We start from the raw sequence: 22,239 nt of genomic DNA, 5'->3' as shown, positions 1-22,239 counted from the left end.
GTCTCCCAGACCACACTTGCCGGGCTGCATGGGGTTCACTTCCCCACTTCGGCAAAGCTGCGGGGCCGTCCATTCCCCTACTTGAGCCACAATTGTGCGCACAATCATGGCTCGGTTACTTGTGCATAGGTAAAGTTAAGTCTATGGCTTCCTTAAAGGGGCAATGACTCAAGATTTATCTCTAAAGTGCTCTTCATACCTGTAACCTTGAGTCATTGCCCCTTAAAGGCAGCCATAGACTCAATTTTACATATACAGAACTAACCCGAGCCACAATTTCTGCACACAGTCGCAGCTTGGTGAGACTACAGATGGCTTTGCAGTGCTTCTCAAGTGATGGCCAAGCTGTGAAGGGAGCAGATGGAGGTGCATCAATCCATCCCTAATTGTAGACAAGAATTCAGTGATAGATAACATGATTTTCAAGAGGAGCTCAGTGGTGATACTTAGCCTCCATAGGGAAATGTTGCAGAAAATTCACAAGAGTCTTCTAGGCATTGAGTTTAAAAAAAAAAAAAAAAGCTCAGGAGGCAATATATTGGTCTAGGATGAATCAGGATATAGCAACTACTGTAGAAGGCTGTTTCACCCATTTAAACTGTGTCACATCAACAACAAAGGCCACTGAATCCATATCCCAAAGGACCTACCAGGAGGTAGAAAATGACTTATTCATGTGGCATTCCAAGGATTAGTTAATAGTCACAGACTATCACTCTCTCTATCCAGAAATATACACATTGCAAAGTTCTAGGAGTAAATCAGAGATTGTCCGTCCAAAAGGGATCTTTGCAAGGCAAGGTGTTCCAGATGAAGTCTTCAGTGACAATGCTCCACTGTTTTCATGTGCAGATTTCAGGCAGTTTACCAAAGACTGGGATTTTCAGCACACTACATCTAACCCTAACTTTACTCAGTGAAATGGACTTGTAGAAAGGTCTATCCAGTGTGCCAAAAATCTGATGAAGAAAGCCTTTGATAGTGGTGGTGATTTGTACAAGTCCCTGATGATTTAGAGGCACTCTCCCCTGGAAAATGGTTGGTCCCCTGCTCAGCTCTTAATGGGAAGGTGCATTTGAGTTAATTTGCTTATAACTGATGTTTTACTACAGTCAAACAGCAATTACAGTCCCAGGAGGAGGAAGGAAATTCAGAAGCTGCAACAAAAATATTATCTTGAAAAGACAGCCCAGGCCCTTCCAGAACTTAAACCAGGTAACAAGGTTTTCCTGAGAAATTATTCTACTAATACTTGGGATCAAATGGGTATAGTTGTAGAATAGCCATATCCAAGGTCTAATATAATACAGATGGCCAATGGAAACTTATGGTGCCCTAACCATTGTGATGAAAGAAATATCCCAGGGTGTTCCTCAGATGTGTCAGAAAGTACTGATTCCAGCTACAGTCAACCAACAGATAACTTGTCCTGTCAAAAGGAATCTGATCATCAACACCTGGGCCCACTAGATATCCATGATGAACAAACACTGAGGTGTTCTGCCAGGAAGATAAAGCTTCCAGAATGACTTAGAGACATGCTAGTATCATAGAGTAATTAACTGGTAAAGGTATTTTTTTTCCCCATGGACAACAGTTTATGCAGTAATTTCAACCTGTATGTGTTGCAGTAATTATTTTATTTTATTTTTGTTATTGTTTCATAATTAAGGGGGAAGATGTAGAGCTTTTAATCCACTGCATCTATTTTTGGTTTTGTTGCAGAACTGAGATCCAATCACCATGCGAAGAGTGTTTCCTTTCCTGCTTTTCTGCTACATAACCTCTAGGTAGCACAGTGGTATAGCAGAATAGCACAAATGCACTAGAGGAAATTGCACTTTCATCATCAGAAATAATAGCCCATTTTCCCTTCTCTAAAAAAATTTGCAAAGTGCTGTTTACAAACAGAGCAAAACTGAAGGGTCACAACATCATCTAAAGAACCCATAAACAACCATAAGTAGGGAATGACAAACGCACGACAAATGTCTCATATAGAAAAGCTTGTAATTATACAGTTTATACTTCAGTGACACTCCCGTAGCATTAAGGAGTTGGTAATTTGAGGACTTGCCCTAAATTATCACATGACCTGAGCAGTTCCAAAAGCCTGTTGGTTGTTACACAAAAGGTTCTTAAAACCTCCTAAAAATAAAGCTATATTTTAAGCTATTCCTCATTCCTCTAGCCTGTTTTGGACTTCGAAACATTGCAGTAACAAAATCTGCACCAAGAGCCATCTATAATCAAAACAGGCTTTATTTATTGAGATCATCATAATTATGCAAATATATACAATCTGAGCAAACAGATCCATGGTCACATAGGACAGCGGAGAGCCAATATAGTCATCTATTTACAATGTAAGAGGACATAATAAAGGAATGTTCTGGGGTGCTTCCTGACCCCAGAGAGGTATTGGCCTCTCTGGCAAACAAAAGGTATTGGCAAACAAAATATGTTTTTTTTTAGTCAGGAGGACATCAAATGTACCTGATCGGCCCAACCAGTAACTTACGAATTAACAGTGAATCAGCGAGCACGTGCAACAGATACTCTGGAGAAGTGCAGTTGCTTTAGAACAGTGTGATTGGGTGGTTATACATTCAGGGCCACACCAGGCATGCATGGACAACTGCTAGGGTCCCAGTACAGCCCATTCCTGATGCCTGCCCTGTCCACCCCCATTCAAAACCAAATCTGACCCAGCACTTTGAGCAGCCCTGAGTGGCTGTGTCCCTTCCCATATAAATTTCCCACATTGTCCCTGAACTAGTATTCCGCAGCATTGTGGGAAATTAAAATGGCGGCTAGACTCAGCCACCTGGTCCAGTTTGAAGGACTGCTCCCTGCCACTACCAGGCAAGCCCCAGCAGACCCACCGGCAGAGAACGCTCACTTTGCCCAGGGCTCCTGCAAAGTGAGCCTTGGGTACATTCATCAGCCTATCAAGAAGTGACCCTTTGCATATCAAGTGCATACACTCCCGACATAATCTTTATTGGCACTTCCAGTATACAACTGAAGCAGATTCCAGCTCTTATTTTCCCAGTGCAAAGGGATGCAGGGGTAGAGCAGACAAGCTCCATGTGCGTCTCCAGAGCATCATGGCCAACAGCAATCATTCTGGTGGCTTTCGCTTTGATACCAGAAGGTTAGGATGGGTGCTCCTCTGCCATTTCCCAAGTCTAGAATGTGCATCCACTTGGTGCCAGCAGTCAGATTCAAGGTTGTCAGCGGCTGTTCCTGACCAAAGGGTAACAGCAGATCCCCCAATGGACCCACAAGCACAACACCTAAGGCTCTGATGGATGGTACAGGTCCCCAGATAATCCTCCCCCTTTAAATAAAAACAGGGCAACCTAGAGGGAAGATGAAACACACAGATACTAGTTCCCTTCAGCACTGGTTAGGCCTCATCTTCAGTACTGTGTCCAGTTCTGGGAACCACACTTTAAGAAGGATGCAGACAAGCTGGAGGGGGTTCGGGGGGGGCAACGAAGATGACCAGGGGACTGGAAGCAAAGCCCTATGAGAGACTGAAAGAACTGGGCATGTTTAGCCTTGAGAAGAGAAGACTGAGAGGAGATAGGATAGCGTTCTTCAAGTGCTTGGAAGGCTGTCACAGAGAGGAAGGCCAGGATCTCTTCTTGATCATCCCAGAGCGCAGGACACGGAATGATGGGCTCAAGTTACAGGGAGCCAGATTCTGGCTGAACATCAGGAAAAATGTCCTGCCTGTTAGAGCAATGCGACAGTGGAACCAATTACCTAGGGAGGTGGTGGGCTCTCCCACACTGGAGGCATTCAAGACGAGGCTGGACCCCATATGTCAGGGATGCTTTGTCTTAGATTCCTGCAATGAGCAGGGGGTTGGACTCGATGGTCTTAGAGGACCCTTCCAACCCTATTCTATGATTCTATGAATACAGCTGGTCCATCATGTCTCCTGCACATCCTCTTCCCATTCAGAAGGAAAGGGCGGCAAAGGGATTCCACTCCCAGTAATATCCTCCCCTGCCTGTGGTCCTCCTGCCCCAACAGCCTACAGTGGGACTCTTTGGATCAGGAATCCATCTTCAGCCTGACATGGGACCAACTTTCAGGTTTTACTGTAGTCCTCTTCAGATACTCATCTCGTGTGTGGGGAATGAGCATGCTAGCTCCACCCCCTCGACATTCTCATCACCCCCTACATGTGGAGGATGACTGCCTGCAGAGGAGAACCACCTCTATCCATGGAGGATCTCCCCGTGATATTAGGTTCCTGATTAGGGCACGTCTGTTCCCCTAGAACACCAGCAGATGTATTGAGTTCACTCAAGTCTGCCCTTAGCAAGCTGCAAAGAGGTGGCAGGTCTTCCCCCAAGACTTCCAGTTCCCTTTTCTGACTGCTTCCCCGTCTAGATTCTGAGTCTTTCTCTTCTGTTCCATTTCTCATGATACAATGCACACCAGTGGTGTAGTGGACCCAGGGCTCGCCACTTTTTTATTACCAGGGGCTCTGGTTTCATCTGCAATCCCCTCTCAGAATTCCCTCTTCCCTCTGAGCTTCGCTGCAATTCTCAAAATAGCTGTGGGGGAGAGATGAATTTTCCCAGCAAGAATATGTTGTTCCTTGTTGTAATGCGAACTATTTTGGGGGTAGCTTGGTCTTGAATGGGCAATGAAGACCCATTGGCTTTACAAAAGGCCTGCTCCTGGTGGAAATGAAAACTGCTAGAACTGGTTTGTTGATATGGATCACTACAGCTGCCTGAATTTTTGGACTCCTCTTGGGGCTGTGGGCTGGCATGAGCACCTGAACATAAGAACATAAGAAGAGCCCTGTTGGATCAGACCAAGGGTCCATCTAGTCCAGCATTCTGTTCACACAGTGGCCAACCAGCTGTCGTCCAGGAACCCACAAGCAGGGCATGAGAGCAACAGCACCTTCCCACCCATGTTCCCCAGCAACTGGTGTACAGAGGATCACTGCCTCTGGTACTGCAGGTAGCACATAGCCATCAGGACTAGTAGCCATTGATAGCCTTTTCCTCTAAGAATTTGTCCAATTTGCCCCTTTTAAAGCCATCCAAATTGATGGCCATCCTGCGGTAGCAAATTCCATAGTTGACTATGTGCTGTGCAAAGAAGTCCTCCCTTTTATCTGTCCTGAATCTACCACCAATCAGCTTCATAGGATGACCCTGGGTTCTAGTATTTTGAAAGAGGAAGAAAAATGTCTCCCTATCCACATTCTCCTGCACTTCAACATTTATCCCTATACCACTGTTTGCCTGAATACGCACATACTTCCTCCTCTCTCTTCTGTCTTTTGCCCTCTCTCTTTAAAACCCCTATACAAAAAGGAGGGGGAAGGCAGAGAAAACGGTGGTGGGGTCGCTTGTGCAGACTTCCTCAGCTTAGGGTGCAACTCACTTATGGGCCCTGACCTATCAGTTTAAGACCATCGACCCAGAGGAAATTGGACACCACAACCTGACAGCCAAAGTCTCATAAAATAGGTCTTGTGGGTAATGGGAGAACCTGTGTGTGGGGGGGGGGGGGGTTACCTTCTTGCCCCAAAGATACTGACTAGATCTGAAATTCTATTTCTGCACAAATCCAAAATCTGGAAAAACATCTGATTAGGGCCGTCGCGTTTGAAAGTTGACCGGCCAGAATACAATACTTAGGAACACAGGGGAACATAGGAAGCTGCCTTATGCTAAGTCAGACCATTGACCTATCTCACCCAGTATCGTCGACACTGACTGGCAGCAATGGCTCTCCAGGGTTTCAGGAGGAAATGCTTCCTTGCCGTGCCTGGAGATGCTGGGGATGGAACTGGGGACATTCTTCATGCCAAGCAGGTGCTCTGCCACAGAGCCACGGCCCCTTCTATTTCTAGAACCCCTAAATCCAAGCACATCCATTACTGTTGACTAGAAATGCACGCAAGCCAGGCATGAGCTACACCAACGTTCGCACCTGCGGCAACCACTCATGAACCAATCTCAAACGCCCTGGAAAGCAGGGCGGAAGCTTATTCATAGATGGGCAATTAAAGGCCCAGAAGCACCATTCTGGTAGGCTGACATAGCAAAGGCATCGTATTGGCAGGGCAAGAGGGCCAGCGAGGCACTGTGACCGCACCAACTGGCAAAGATGTCCTTGGCTCATTCCCATAACATCAGAGCAGGCCAAAGTGCAGAGTCCGACGTGGCTGTTTGTTCCCTTTGAAATGTTCCCCTCGCTTTTTTGCTTTTTCTTAAAGCAGCACCACCTCGCTGGAAGAGGAGGAGGCTGGCAAGGAGGCGGCCTAGCATGGCGATTCCTGGGGCGTCAGTTCTGGCTCACCATCCCGCTGGCGTGGGAGTAAGTCTGCAGAGGAGAAACAAGAGACAGGAAGGCTGAGTGTTTTCATTGGCCCTTTAGCTGGACAATTCTGCGGCTGAGGGTGGCAGGAAAGGGAACTGAAAGGGTTACCATGGCCCTCTGCAGCAGCGCAGCAGCTGTGTGCTCACTGGAGAGCTTTTGGGCTGGATCCCTTCGAATTGGTGGGAAATTGTTGTAGGTTTGAAACACTGTTTCCAGATTTACGGGGGCCCTGGGCAAAAATGCCCTCTGGTGGACCTCCTCCTTTGTCGGTGAGCACTTACCTGGTGACGGTGGGCAGCAGAGGCGCCAGGCCACTGGGTTGAGCCACCATTTAAATTTCCCATAATGCCCCTGAGATGGCATTGCTCCAGGGCATTGTGGGACATTTACATTTATTTGTTTCTTTGTTTATGTTTATGTCTGTTTCCCATACCTCTGGTTGCTGAGACACATGTGTGTATGTGTGTGTGTGGGGGGGGGGTCTGAATTAAAAGTTTAGAGTTCAGAGCAGGGGCTGAATTTATTTTATTTATTTATTTATTTATTTATTTATTTATTTATTTATTTGTAGCATTTATATCTCACTGAATATCATACAAATCTTTTAGCAGTTCACAATATTAAAAGACTATTAAAAAGACAACATTAAAACACAGCATTAAAAATGCTTCCAACTACAGTAAAAAAAATCAAGAATCCACTGAGAAGGGAGAGGAGCCAAAAATATCCCAAATACCAGCATATTTTAGCTTAAAGCCTTATGAGAGGCATTTCAACCTTTTAGAAAGGAAAAAAAGTGAAAAAGCCAGGAAACCACCAAACAATTGGTGGTTGGGAGAAAGGGGGCATAGCCTTCAGGGGAACCCAGGTGGGCTGGATTTGACCCACAGGCCTGAGGTTCAACACCCCTGGATTAGAGTGTGTAAGGGGAAGAATTAGCCACTCTCAGAATGTAGTAAAGAATATTGCAAGAGTACTGTTTGAGAGTTAATATTTAGAGGAGGGGTCACCTGGCTGTGATGGCAGTGTGGAAAAGGCAGTCCGGTGTGGTGGTTATGATGGCAGACATGGCCAAGCCAAGACATAATGCTGCCTGAGGCAGAGCAACAAATGCCCCCCCCCCCCCCCCCAGTCAAGCTTCACAGTACCCAAAGCCAGTCAAGTTATTTGGACACCTGAGGCAGAAAATCTCACAAGCACCTCTCACTCTCCTCCCTGGCGGCAAAACCCCAACAATACATTTAAAAACTAACAACTTGCCACCCTTTTGCAACACCCAAAAACTCCTGCCTGAGGCGACTGCCTTACTCCGCCTTATGGTACAGCCAGTCCTGATGGCAGAGTAGCTGTTGTTAGAAGCTGCGGACCTAAGTTATGTTAAATAAGCAGTTTCAGTGGCGGCTGGGGGCTCTGATGTCAGTGGGGCGGTAAATCTGCTCCGGGTTTCAGTCAGAACTCTGTGTTATCCAAGCTGCTTCTGCACGTTGAGAAGGCACTCACTGACAGAAGGGGCTGACAGAGGGTGTCTTACCCAAGGGCCTTCAAAAACCTGGCACTGGTCCTGACCATCTAGATGGGTAAGACAGCCACCCACCCACCCACCCATCCCAAAGCCACGTGCCACATCTGATGAAGTGAGCGCACATCCACGGACGTCCGTGCCACAATATAGTCGTTAGTTCTCAGGACGCAACAAGAGTCTTTGTTCGTTTTGCTGCAGCAGACCTGCACAGTTAGCCCTCTGGAAGAAACCACACTCACATGCCCTTTACCTTCATGGCGCGGCAGATCCATCCGTGGAAGTCATTGACCTTGGTGTAGACACCCGGCTTATTGGCCAGGGCACAGCCAGTGCCCCAGCTCACGATGCCACAGAGCCGCCAGCGTGACGTCCGCGAGATGCCATCCTCGCACACAAAGGGCCCGCCGCTGTCGCCCTGCCCCGTGGAAGGAAGCAGGGGTTAGCATCTGTTCTCATGCCACCTTCTACTCCAGATGAGCCCTACTATGGTATAGTCGCTAGGAATGCAGACAAGATAAGGCCCTGCGGTCAGCAGTGGAAACACGGGCAGGTCAAGGCAGTGGCTCAAAGCCCATTTCTCGGCACTGGAACGTTGTGGCAGTGGCAACTTCGGAGTCAAATAGCGCCGGGGCGGCAGGAGGGATTTCAACAGGAAAAAGGCACAGGGGAAGGATCAACTCTCACACAGATCTGGATTGGGCGTCCACCCCCATGGTTTCTGTTTCTTTAAACAAAAGTGCCCTGGGGAGATTATCACACTGGAAACACATTGTCTCATCCAGCTCTAAGAGTCCACAGCAGAGGTGCACGAAGGGGTGAACTCTGACAGAGCCTGCCACGCTTCAAACAGGGAAGGAAAAGGTAAAGCGCCCTCTGCTTCCACCCTGGCAATCGCCTGATATTGAGCAGACCTTTGTGCTTCCTAGTCAAAGAAAATCTGCAATGCGTCCCACTCACTATGCTCTGCTGCCCAGTGCCTCCTCCAACACACACACACACACACACACAGAGCTCATCTTGCCCATCTTCAGTACCTCGCATTCTCCTGCCTCCCTCATCACCACGACAGCCCGTTGCCAAGTGCGGCCTACCTGGCAGGCGTCTGTGCCCCCAGCAGCGAAGCCAGCACAGAACATCCTGGGCCTGATCTGATTGCCGTAGTAATCGGGGCTGTTGCAGACGCTGGTGCTGATGATGGGCACGCTGGCCTCTTGCAACACATCTGACTGTTGCCCTGCAAAGGGGGAAGGAGTGAGCATCATGGGTCAGACCGTTGGTCCACTGAACCCAGTAGTGCAGGGGCAGGAAGAAGGCAGATCAGAATCTTCTGCTGTTTTTAATTGTGCTTTGAATTTACTTGTTTTTATTACTGTTTTAACTCAGTTTTGTTTTAATCTTGGGCTCATTATTATTAGCCACAGATGAGTGTCTGGAGTGCCATTTTTTGGTGGAAAGGTGGGATATAAATCAAATAATAAATCTCCACGTGATGTGCAGTAGATCAACATGAATTCCTGACTCCCAATGGTTTAACAACAGCAAAAACAAAAAGCCTCCTTCCCCTCCCAGATTAGACAGGAAATATTTTGCACAGTTTTTCCAGGTTCCACCATTTGTGCACATTTTGATTTGCGCCATTTTTGTAGGCGGGGTCTTGAAATGTGCACAAATGGTGTCATAATTATTTTTTTCATTTTTTAATTGGCGATCTTGCTCAAGTGCGCACGATCGCAAGTCTGCCTGTCCACTATATAGCCCCCCAAAGACATATTCCCCTGTTGTCAATATCCTTGTCAGTTTCATCCTATAATCAGCATAATCAGGTGCCCCCCCCACACACACACACAGCTTGTTTAGCCCTTCAGAGCCATATTCCCTACTTGTCAAAGATTTTGTCATCACTTCAGCACTTCCCAGGTGAGGGGGCAGGGAATTGACATGTTCTTTGACAAGTAGGGAATATGGCTCTGCTGGGCTAAATGAAGTAGTGTGTGGAGAAGATGAAACTGGCAAGGATATTGACAAGAGGGGAATATGCCCCTGCGGGGCTACATAGTGGACAGGCGGACTTGCAGTCATGCAAGATCGCCAATAAAAACAATATTTTTAAAAAAAATTATGACACCATTTGCGCGCATTTCAAGTCACACACCCCCAAAGAAACAATTTGCGCAAATTGCCACCATTAAAAGAAAAACGGAGTCCACTTATTGGCTTGACTCACTACAGAGCAAGTCGATGCCAGCAGGGGGAAACAGAATGAAATCCACAGGGCCGGACCAGAAAAATCTGTCCAGTTTTCACCCCCAAACGGAATTCTCATCCATCCCTAAGTCTCAGGCCCATCCACTGGAACTCAAAAGGGATGCTGCCATCTATTGGTGGCCAGAGTTACTCACCATAATACTGCGTGTTGCCCCAGCCAGTCACTGTACAGATCTTGCCATCCACCAGTGGCTGACCCAGTGCTGGAAGGCAGATAGGCTGGATATATTCTGTGGGAAGAAAATATTGTCATCAGGGGAACTAGTCTTTCTGCCCTGCTCCAGTCTCCAGGTCACTCACACATTCATATTTTACACACACACACACACACACACACAAATATATATGCACATTGCTGGTTCTGGGGGAGGGGAGATATGGAGACTCAGAGATAGCATAATCTGTTCTCTCTCTCTCTCTCTCTCTCTCTCTCTCTCACACACACACACACACACACACACACACAGACACACAGACAAGGACAGAGGCAGACACAGACAGACACAGACAGACAGACAGACAGACACAGAGAAGGTGATGGTGGCCGCTGCTGCTCCTGCTTGATTACTGCTCACTCTCTTGCCCACCCTCTTTGGCACTGGGCACTCTGTTGAGGTAAAGATCTTGGCAAGTGCCCAATGATACTGCCCCTGGTCAGTGGCGTAGTGGAACCAGGGCTCAAGGAGATGCAGTCCTGCCACTTTTTGATTAGCAGGGACAATGGCGTCAACTGCCACCCCCCTCGGAATTCCCTGTACCCTCAGAGTTTAGCTGCAATCCCCACAGTAGCTGGTGGGGTACGCAGGGCATGAATTTTCCCACCAGCAATATATGGGTCCTTTGGGGTGGCTTGGTTTTGAGTAGGCAATTAAGACCCATTAGCTTTACAACAGACCTGCTCTTGTTGGAGATGAAAACAGCTAGAACTGGTTTGTTGAGATGGATCAGCACAGCTGCCTAGATTTTTGGACTCTCCTTGGGGGCTGTGGCCATGAGGAGCACCCACACTTCAAAACATATCACCACACCACTGGCCTTGGATGCAGAGTTAACTTTTTTCACCCTGTTGCAGCTTTCCCGTGTCAGAATGGGTGTGCCTCTTCTTCCTTATTTTAAAGGTGGCTCCTGTACTCCAGCACACCTCAGCCCCATTGGACATAAAAGATGCTCCTCATTTCCATGCTTTTGTGAAACATATTTGCTCTCCTGAAACGCCTCACCCATATCTTAGGCGTGACCAACCCCCAGCAGTTGCACATTTGGTAGAAGTACGAAGGGGGGGGGTCTACATTTACAGGCCTCCTCTACAAAAGCAGGGACCCCAGCCCATCAGAGTCACTGCTGGCACGAAGGAAGCTTGTATGTGCACAGTCTGCTTTCACACTCCTGCCGACTGTGCAACTGCCAGGGGGCGTCGCCAGTGCATGCATGTGTGAGGGGTGTTTGAAGAGGGCTATAAAAGTTGTCCACTATTTTCAGATACCAGATAATCAAAAAACATCCTTTATTTTTGAATAGTTCATCGGCCAGCAAACGTGCAGCCTGACTTCTCCCTTCTAACAGGAGGCTAGATGGTGTTTATCAACCCTGACTGGAGTTTGGGAGAGGGAAGGGGTTCTGCATTACCCGCTCCTGTTGGGAAGCCAACAGTGCATCTCACACACACACACAAGCTGCCATAACCATAGATGAAAAGAAAAAGAAAGAAAAACAAGAGGAACACACAGGCATAACATCTTGTTAGGGATGCCAGCCAACCATTTTAAAAATTGGCTTGGCCAGGGTTGGGGGGCGGGGATTGCTCATGATCAAGTTGCCAAAAAATCAAGGGGCAAAGCTGTCTCCCCGCACCCTTCAGACTTCTTTCCTCCATTTCCATAATCTGAGGCTTCCGCCCTCCAGGCCCTACCAAGTGACAGATTTTGTTTTATTTTGTTTCATGAGTTGGCTACCCCATTTCTTGTTCCCATTCAGAAGTTACCATTTGAGTAAGAACATAAGAAGAGCCCTGAGGCTGGATCAGACCAAGGGTCCATCTAGTCCAGCATTCTGTTCACACAGTGACCAACCAACTGCCCATGGGAAACCCACAAGCAGGACATGAGTGCAACAGAACCCTCCCACCCATGTTCCCCAGCAATTGGTGTACATAGGCTCACTGCCATCAAGACTCGTAGCCATTGGTAGTCTTCTCCTCCAGGAATGTGTCCAACCCCCTTTTAAAGCCATCCAAATTGGTGGCCATCACTACATCCTGTGGTAGCAAGTTCCATTGTTTAACTCTGCACTCTGTGAAGTAGAAGGCTGATGATGCCAACATGCAGCTCTCACAAGGGTTATTAAGCCAGTCTTCTCCAATCTGGTGCCCTCCAGAGGTTTTAGACTACAACTCCCATCATCCCCAGACAGCAGGGCCAATGGTCGGGGATGTCGGAGTTTGTAATCCAGAACATCTGGAAGGCACCAGGTTCGGGAAGCCTAGATAAGCCATATTTCCTGGCTTTTGCACAGTTTCCCCCCCCCCATTCTAAAAAGTTGAAATGCCCCTCCTGAGGCTTGGTTCCTGGCAGTAAGAGCTTGAAGCTGAAATGTGCTGGTATTTTGGCCCTGTCCCATTTGCCTTCAGCCCCTCCCAGCACTTTCTGAGAGTCCCTGAGAGTTTCTCCAAAACTGAATTTGGCTCTCAGGCTGAAAGAGGTTCTATGCCCCTGGATTAGAACAAGGGAATGCAGCAACAGCCTCCACTCACGTTGCTTTCCTCTTCTGGAGAGTACTGCGAACTGGGCCCAAAGGAAGAGGAGGACTGCATGGGCAATGGGCAAGGAGATGAGCCCACTGAGGGAGGGGCCCACGGAAGGCATTTTGCCTCCCCAGACCTGGAGGGAGCACTGTTCATACTGCCTCTCTTGACAATGCTTTATCTCCATCTCCCACCCCCCGGGAAATGTTCTCACCATTGAAAGAAAGGGGTGTTGCCAAGTGCATCAGGGCAATGTCGTTGCTGTTCTCCTCACTGTTGGGATCCAGGAAGGGCAGATACGAACCATGGTACACGATGCTTGTCACACCCACCTGCAGCCCCTTAGTGGAGACCTGGGAAATGGCACCCACAAACACCCGCCACCGACTCACCACTCGATTCCTCCTGCAGAGAGATGGGCAGACATGAAGAGAGATCAGCAGCAGCAGGAGAGCTCATACAACACAGACAGGGTTGACGACTGACTGAGCGGAGGACAAAAGAGAAGGAATCCACTGCCTTAGATCCACATTTGCCTCTCTCGGGAGGCAAGTGTGGCTGGTGTAGTGTAGTGGATAAAGCAGAGGTGGGTAACACATCATCAGCAAGCCATGCGCGGCCCTTGCTGCCCTCTAAAATTGTAAAAAAAAAACCAGAAGGAGGGCATCGGGAGCCAACACGTTGACTGTTTTTGGACCCATGTAATGCTCTGTAGCTACTACAGAGCACCATACGGGTCAACATTAGTTTTTTGTTTTTTATTATTTTTTGGCACTATAGGGAAAGGAGGCGTGGCCTGTGGCAGGGGGCAGGGACTCCTGGGGGTGAAAATGGCACCTGGACTTCCCAAAATTGCCCATCCCTGGGCTAAAGGGACTGAACTATGAATCAGAAAGCCATGAATTCAAAAGCAAAATATTTCCTACTTTATTTATTAATTTATTGTATTTGTACTGCCAGGGAGGGGGAGAGGTGCTTGCGGGGGGGGGGGGGGCTGGCCTCAGGTGCCAAAATAACTTGGCCTTGGGTACTATGCATTTTGACTCGAGGAGAGGGGACATTTGCTGCTCCACCCAGGCGGCATGATGTCAGGCCAGCCCTGGAGCAGAGGAGGGCACCCAGTGATCCCTCAGGAAAAAGTCTGATGGGCACTGGGGGAGGAGGACAGAAGGAATAAAAGAAGCTTAAACTTAACTTGGCCATGGAAGCTCACTGGGTGACTTTGGGCCAGTCACAGACTCTCAGCCCAACCTACCTCACAGGGTTGTTGTTGTGAGGATACAACGGTGAGGAGGAGGATAATGTAAGCCGCCTTGAGTTCCTTGCGAGAGGGAGAAAGGCGGGGTATAAATGCAATAAATAAATAAATAAAAAATAAATAAAAGCCTAGCACAAAAATAGTTGCCCCCTTGATTTCAGCCCTCTGTCCTGAGATTTTACTCCTTCTCTTGGAGAGCTTGAGAAGATGGCAAAGAGTACAGGAGTGCAAGAAAAAAAAATCATTACTGCATTCACTTTCATTATTAAAAATCTCATTCATTTCCTCATTCATTAGTAAATATCACATTTATTTGCTGCTGCTCACATTCACTGTTGTTGTTTTTCTTTTACTATTGGCTTTTGCTGGAGGGGGGTGGGGTGGTTCTGCCACCGATGGCGGCAGCAGAACTGATTTCAGCAACCGTCACCTGGCAGCAATCGTTTTAATGCCCCAGAGGTTGAATCATACTGGGGCATTTGAGAGGGGAATAGATGCCACCACAAAGAAATGATGGCTCCCACTGCCAGCTGATTTATTTTCCCCACAGAATGCCTTAGAATGACGCAATGCCTAGGACATTCACAATGGTGACTTCCAAGAGATGTTCCTGCCACTAGAATAAAGTAAACACAAACATGTATACACAGGTAAGTGAGAGATGGTATAATGAAAAAGAAACGAATGCATACCCATTTGTTTCTTATAGCATGCATTTTGGAACAAATTAAAGTTGAACCCAACTGGGGCTGTTTGACTCAATTTTTCACCCATTCCAAAATTAATGCACACCCCTAATGAACATGATACATGGTATTATTATCATCATCATCATCATCATCTTGTGAGTTGCCCTACAGTTGATGCTCTCAGGATGACATACATAATAAAAACAATACAATAAATTCAAAAGGCACCGCCTGTGAAAGGACTGAACCCCCACCTCACAGGCTGGTACAGGTGGGAGTGGAGGTTCATTTTGCTTTTAACGAGTGTGGAATATTTGAAGGAGTTCAACAGGAAAGTGGTGTAGCTAAGTCCTACTCCAATTACAGGGAGAGTGGATGGCAGGAAATGAGATATCTGGATAAAGAAGAGTTGGAAATAAATGAGGCCCACACGTTAAATTATTCAGAGACCATTTCTGTCCCCCTAATACAATCCAGTGTGAACACGTCACAATAAAATCAATGATAAAATACATTAAAATATATTTTTATGTTTTAAAAGCAGAAACAGTAATTTAACATAATTTTAAAAGAGGAGATAAACATCCAACCAGGCAAAACATGGAAAAAGACTATTTTAAAATGCGGCATTAAACGTATCATTAAAAACAATAAAACAAGCAGCAGTTCAAAAATCATTTTAAATGCCTAGAATAATTTTTTTTAAGGCCATTTCCTGGTGTAAACACAGATTTGGGTTGGGACTTACTCTGGGAAGCAGTGTGCAGCTGTAATAACCCATTCGTTCGAGATAACGGAGCCACCGCAAAGGTGCGTCCCATCATAGCGCAAGCTGACTTGCCACGGCCATTTACCCAAGCTGGCATCTTGGCCCCCCACAATTCGGTCCACAGACAACTTTCTGCGTCCACAGTCTGCAAAGTACACAATAGACATCAGTTCTTTAAGAGGTGGAGTTGGATTTGGGACAACCAGTTATTCCGATTTGGGGCATTTCCCTGCCAGGATCCCTATCTGTGCACAAAAGGCTGGTACATTTTTTTAAAAGATAATGATTTTGGTACCTAGGAACTTGAAAATGTTTCTAGACTTGCCCAAGGTGTAAGAAGAAAAGTCTATCCCGCTCTCCTTCCTCACAATTGGTGCAGAGTAAGTTACAGAAACAGCCCCATGGGCTGAGTTGTGTTCTGAACCCACGCACCAACTTTTGTCCTAGTGCTCTGGTTTTCACATGCTGCAGAACAAGGTGGGAAAGGAGGTAGTAATGATCTGAGATGGAAGAGCGGCCAGTACTGCTTCAGACTGCAGGCGGGGGAATCCCCTTTTTGAATGCTAACTTACGCACACACTAAAAACCCTCCCTGCAAGTAGTAAACTAGTACAACAAGGATTTTGCAATGATCCTTGGATTGAGCAATAAATGTATTACTTACTAGTGCATTAAGAACCAGGCTGAACTAGAATCTTTCTCCCTGATGGGCTAGGTTGGGGGCGGGGGGGAGGTTACCTGCAGAGGGGTTGTTTTTTTTTTACATGGGAGAGTGTGACAAAATCACCTGTTTGTCATGTTAATCTGTTTTATTGTATTTATTTTGTCACAGAGAGCATTTTGAAATGGTATCCACCGTCCGCTGTCTGAAATAGTATGATCCACTCTACCACCTTAGGATTTGATCAGCTCGTTCTGCTGTGTGCATAGACTAGGACAGTGTGTCTCAATCTTCAAGGGAGAGACCACTCTGTGTTGCATTTTTACCTCTTTCTAAACAAATGCAGGGATAGAGCTGGTATTTCAGCCTGATGGGTAGACCATGGCCCTGAACCTGCCCACTAAATTCCATTCCGGTATATTAAGGTTCAATGGAGTCATCGCATGGCAAACAGACAATCTTACAAACGGAATACTACATGGCTAAGTTACACCAGACCTCATTTGCTGGGCTAATACAGGGAGGCCAGGGCTACTCAGCCATCTCAGTGTGCCATCTGCCCTACCTACGCTTTACGTCAGGGGTGAACAACATCTGGCTATCCAGATTTTTAGCCTACAACTCCCATCGTGCCTCACCATTGACTATGCTGGCTGTGGATGATTAGAGCTGTAGGCCAAAACATCTGGAGGGCTACCCCTCCTTTAAACGTTTGACCATTCCAGCTATTTATTTCCAGATAACTGTTCTTCAGCAAGCTTATCTTCTACTGACAATGAATAGAAATAACTGGTAGATCTCATGTTTTGTTGTTATTATTATCGCCATCATCAATATTGTCATCATCATCATCATGACCATGATTTAATTGTATTTATATAGCCTCCTAATAACAGAAGTTCTCTGGGCAGCTCACTACACAAGTAACTTTCCAGAGTAAGTGTTTCAGCTTGATCCAGGCCTAGTGCCACGCCATGGCATCCGCAGGCCCTGCTGGGTCTCCAGCACCCTAGAAGCAGTGCCCACCCTCAATACCCGCCATGGGTCTCCTTCACTTGCTTTTTCTGCAGCTCGGCACCATTTTAATTTCCCACAATGCCCCAGAGCAATACGGCATCAGAAGCATTGTGGAAATGTACCTGTGGCTACCCAATGTTGATCACAAGACACCACTGCAGGTAAACCCACTGGGAGGACCCACTGCCATGGGAGAGGGGAGGTACCACAGGGCACTCTGCCAAGGGCCCCTCAAACCTAAAGCTGGCCCTCTGATATATCCCATTCTGATGTAACATTTCTGCCTGCATCAGTGGTATAGTAGTAAATCTTGAAATGCAAACACTCGTCATGACAGTCCCCATAGCCACGCCTCCAAGGAAAGTCCAAAAATGCAGGTAGCTGTGTCGATCCATATCAACAAACCAGTTCTGGCAGTTTTATCTCCACCAGGAGCAGGTCTTTTGTGAAGCTAATGGGTCTTCATTGCCCATTCAAGGCCAAGCCACCACTAAATACTTTGCATTATACACGGAACAATGGCCTCCTTAACACACTGATCACAGCTGCTGAAACATGGTGAGTTGTTAGGCTATTTGAGGGTTGCTGCCCATCCCAAACAAGCTATGCTGCCCAGGTTCAGATGACAGGGCAAGCTGTGCCAGAGTGGGAAATTAGAGAAATCCATCCAGCATGCGCCCAACACTCGCGGCAGCTGCAAAAACTACGGTGGCCCATTGCAGCCGCCGTGATCATTCAAATGGGGCCACTGTGAGGATTGCAGCTAAGCTCAGAGGGAACAGGGAATTCTGCGGATTGGGGCTGGTGGCAGAGGATGTCAGCACCCCTGCTAATCAAAAAGTGCTGGCACTGCATCCCTGCAAGCCCTGGCTCCAGTACACCAGTAGCCTGCATGCTTTCTTGAGATTGCATCAAAATGCATTGCACCAGTGCCATATATGTCAGAATCAGCCCAGTTGAGCCTTTGGAAGGATGCTAGTAAACTCCAAAGTAGCATCAAGGTGAGACTGCAAAGAAGGAAGAGGAAAGTTGGATCTGGCATTTAAATATAGCACAAAGAGAATCGAGAAAGATTTGGGAAAAAGTCGGGATAGCAGATGGGGAAAGGAAAAAGAAGGGGCAGGGAGAAAAACCGGCTTGCAGGCAAAGAAACTGGCCCACAGGCAGATGTATCAAGACAGTGGCCTTGGGTGGCTTCAGAATTTCCTTACCTTGGCAGAGCGTTGCCAGGAACCGGCCTGATGGACAGTCACTGTGAGAGAGAGAAAAAGAGGAGAAGGTTCAGCTGTGGAGAGGGAGGAGAAGGAGGCACCATCAAGGGTATCCCAGGTTCCTTGCAAGTCGAGCATTCGGTTTGATGCAGAATTCACGATCCTGAACATCTCAGCCTTTTTGCTTTCTTGCTTTCTAAACATATTATTTACTATTATTTACATTTATATACCACTTTTCTGCCACCCTCGAATTCAAGGTGGCTACATGGGATTCCCTAGTGGTCTCTCGTACAAGCATGGGCCAAACCCAGACCCCCTCAGCTTCAGCAAGGTGGCTGAATCATGTGCCTTCAGACCATACCCTGGGAGCAAGATGCTAGTCCTCATGACTACACATAGATGAGCCTGAAATTGTATGGGCAATTCCAGGTTAACTCAAAAGCTGGGACAGAGGTTGAGAAGAATTTACAGTGGCCCTAAGCAGTTCCTTGACCTCCCTGAGGCTAGCAGAAGAACTATGCAAAATGGGCAAATCAAGCACATGTACATATATTTTCATAATTTGCAAAAGTAGTGGAATTCAGCTTTTCTTGGTGCAGAATGGGGAAAGGGTATCATTTTTTTTAAAGCATAGCCTACACACAGGTCTTGGCATCATTCTGAGGCAACAGGATCTGACCTTGGCCAGGTCACAGACACACATTGCCAGAGATGGTTCACTTCAGTAAGACCTGCAGCTCATGATATTGCAGGAAAATTAGAAGGTCTTTTATGTGATCAGGGAGAAGACAGACATGTCAAAACCAATGTGGAAGTGATTTCACTGCATTTAGGCCAAATTAAGCTATTCCTCTCCAGGGTCAAGCTCTTAAAAAACCCAGCAACCCATTGTTCTGCAAATTTGATAGAGGCCAGTTGTGCATGGTGCTGATTGGCTGACCTTCCCCCCCCCCCATGATGTCATCAAAAAACATCCCCTCCCTACTCCCCAGAGCAGTTTTGCATTTTTAAGAATTTTTTTAAAAAAACAATTACAATGGTGTCCAAAGGAGAGGAGTTAAGGAAAGAACTCCACATAAAAGAGCAGCATAGGAGGAAGGCATATCGTCCAGTCACCAAGTCAGGTATTGCAGAGGTGGGCATCTTAGATCTGCAGTTCCTTTGGACTTCAACTCCCAGCATTCCTGACTATTGGCCTTGCAGGCAGGAGCTTCTGGGAGTTGAAGTCCAAAACCTCTGAAGATCTACATTCTGCCCACCCCTGGGATATCAGGATCAGGTATCTATGACATCCACCAAATGGGATCACCAAACTCCCTAGAAAGTTCAGAGTATATGTAATCCTATACAGAAGCCTTTCCTAACCTTGGCTCCCCAGATGCTGTACTATAATGCCCATCAACCCCGACCATTGGTCATGCTGGCTGGATACTATGGGAGTTTTAGTCCAACACCATCTAGGGGCCCAAGGTTGAGAAAAGCTGCTATAGGGCTTGGGTGAAGGAAAGGGAGCAGGGACACAGGGGGAGTTAGCCCTGCCCATCTTGTACCTTACCACACAACAATGGCCTCGCTGAGCCTTCGTGCATAAGGTAGGCGAGACTCATCCACACAGAAATAGCCCAATGTCCCATTGGCCCCTGCACTGTCAACAGCCAGGACCGAATGGGAAAGAGACCTGGAGTGGAGGCAAACAGAGAGAGAGAGAGAGAAGAGAGTCAGTCAGCGCCCATGCAATGACATGACTGCATTGCAACATTCTCCATACATCCACAAGCTTTAGGGCAGCTGAGCCAAAAGTGAGAGCTGTTTTGTGAAAGTCCCCCATCAAAATCAAAAGAGATCTCTCTCTCTTCCCCACCTCCTCTTTGGGTGAATTTTCAGGGATCATTATAAAAGGGCTATGAAAGTGTAAGCTTTAGAATGATCCCTGACTGGCTAGGATCTCCAAAGTGACTGCTACAAGAAGGCATTGCTCTCATTCTAAATGAGTCACCTGCACAAACATTCTCAACCCTATATCCTTTAAAGCTAAAGATGCTGGGGACTGGACCTGGGATCTTTTTCATGAAGAGCCTGTACTCTACCACAGAGCCACAGCTCTTCCTTTTCCCTCTGTCTCAGAGCAGTGGCACAGTGCTGATTGTTTGGGACCATCATTCACAGACACAACACAGATCTGGTCTTACGTTGCAGCTTGACCAAGCTGATCCAGATGTCTCTGAACTCCAACCAATCTTTGGGGCAGTCATGTACAGGCACAAAACAGACATAAACAGTGCCACCTCCAGGTTTTTGAGGGCCCTTGGGCAAGACACCATCAATGGACTCCCTCCCTCAGTGAGTCTATCTTCGCACTGCCATTGTCACAGCTGCTCTTGCTCCTTATCCTCTTTGTCATCATTGCTACTACTTGCTTGCTTGACAGGCAGAGGGCCAGTGAGCAAGTAGGCAGGGGCATCTACCGCTCCTCCTTCTCAACACCCCTGCTATTTGGGCCAGAGCGAGAGGCAGGTGAACAAGCAGGTTGCGATGTTGAAAGGAGGAGCAGGTCCAGGGGGCTCTTATCAGTGGGCCCCTGCTGGGATGTTGGCCCTCAGAGCACCTTGGAGAGCTCCTTTAGAGTTCTGACTGGTTCTGACTGAAACCCAGAGCGGCTCCACAGCCCCACTGACATCGGAGCCACCAGCCTCCACTAGGTTTTACACCAATCCTTCTACAACAAATCTACACCTTCCACCACCCACCCACCCAAAGCTTTTTGATTTCAGCAGCCTAACTTAGGAGGAGGAAAAGGCATTCTGTTGTCGCTATTGTTAAAACAGCGGGAGTAGGAAACCCTTGCTGATTGACTGCAAATCACAGGAAGCTCTAAGGATACTTCCTGATCTACCTTCTGCCAGTCCTTTTTCTGCACAGCTAATATAAAGGTATGTCCTGAGGCCTCCTTGCCCCCTCTGCCTATGCTCCTCACCCTTGTCACCCCAGCAGTGCTCTTGGTGTACCTGACAAACCCCATCTCTTCGCAACTGAGGGTCGCCACCTGGGCATCAGAGGAGGAAGAACAGAGTAGCCTCCATTTCCCTTCATTGTCATCATACACGGTGAGGCGCAGGTCCCCCGGGCTCACCTGAACTACATAGATCAAACAGAGTCACAAGCATTGACAACGACAATCCATAGGCAGGATGTTTTGGACTTCAACTCCCAACATTCCTGACCACTGGCCATGCTGGCAGGGGTTTGTGGGAGCTGAAGTCCAAAACATTTGGAGATCTACCTTCTCCCCACCCCTGCCTTATCCCATCTCCCACAGTCCCATCTGGACTGAACTCTTTTATTCATTCATGGCCATTATCTCCTTCCTATGAGGCCACCATGGCCCAAACAAATTACATATGCCACAATAAATTTCTTAGGTCTGTTTTTTGGGGAACTCTCCAAAATATTCCTGTGCTCCAACTTTAGAACACAGAACAGGGGTTGGATCCAGATGTAGTCATACTTTGAATGGACCCACTAAAATTAGTGGGACTTAAGGTAGTCATGACTAACTTAAGTCCCGTTGATTTCAGTGGGTCTAACTCCAAGTATGACTAAGTCTGGATCCAATCCCAGGAGTCCACCTGGCCTGATGAACATTCAAATATTGGCTACAAATTTGTGCCATGACTGATGGCAGATTGCCTAAATCAGCCTTCCCCTACCTGGTTCCTCCAGATGTTCCGGACTACAATT

General features: G+C 47.3%; 1 protein-coding gene across 1 annotated transcript in view; it reads right to left on the bottom strand.

Annotated features, from left to right (window-relative positions):
- Positions 1-2,245: 2,245 nt before the first annotated feature.
- The window catches only part of HPN (hepsin), a 36,092-nt gene continuing 16,098 nt past the window's right edge, over positions 2,246-22,239 (bottom strand). Inside the window, exons 5-13 of the mRNA XM_084815418.1 lie at positions 21,507-21,636; positions 20,057-20,179; positions 18,499-18,539; positions 15,589-15,754; positions 13,108-13,298; positions 10,288-10,383; positions 8,980-9,122; positions 8,139-8,303; positions 2,246-6,369 (exon numbers count right to left, since the gene is read on the bottom strand). Of these exons, the coding sequence (XP_084671544.1) occupies positions 6,331-6,369; positions 8,139-8,303; positions 8,980-9,122; positions 10,288-10,383; positions 13,108-13,298; positions 15,589-15,754; positions 18,499-18,539; positions 20,057-20,179; positions 21,507-21,636 (1,094 nt within the window). The 3' untranslated portion in view covers positions 2,246-6,330. The remainder of the gene's footprint in view (positions 6,370-8,138; positions 8,304-8,979; positions 9,123-10,287; positions 10,384-13,107; positions 13,299-15,588; positions 15,755-18,498; positions 18,540-20,056; positions 20,180-21,506; positions 21,637-22,239) is intronic.

Source organism: Heloderma suspectum, chromosome 10, assembly GCF_057233095.1.
Source record: "Heloderma suspectum isolate Gila_16-S chromosome 10, 16-S_ref, whole genome shotgun sequence".
NCBI classification, from domain to species: Eukaryota; Metazoa; Chordata; class Lepidosauria; order Squamata; family Helodermatidae; genus Heloderma; species Heloderma suspectum.
Note: the sequence above shows the minus strand (reverse complement) of the source record. Positions and strands in the feature narration are given on the sequence as shown.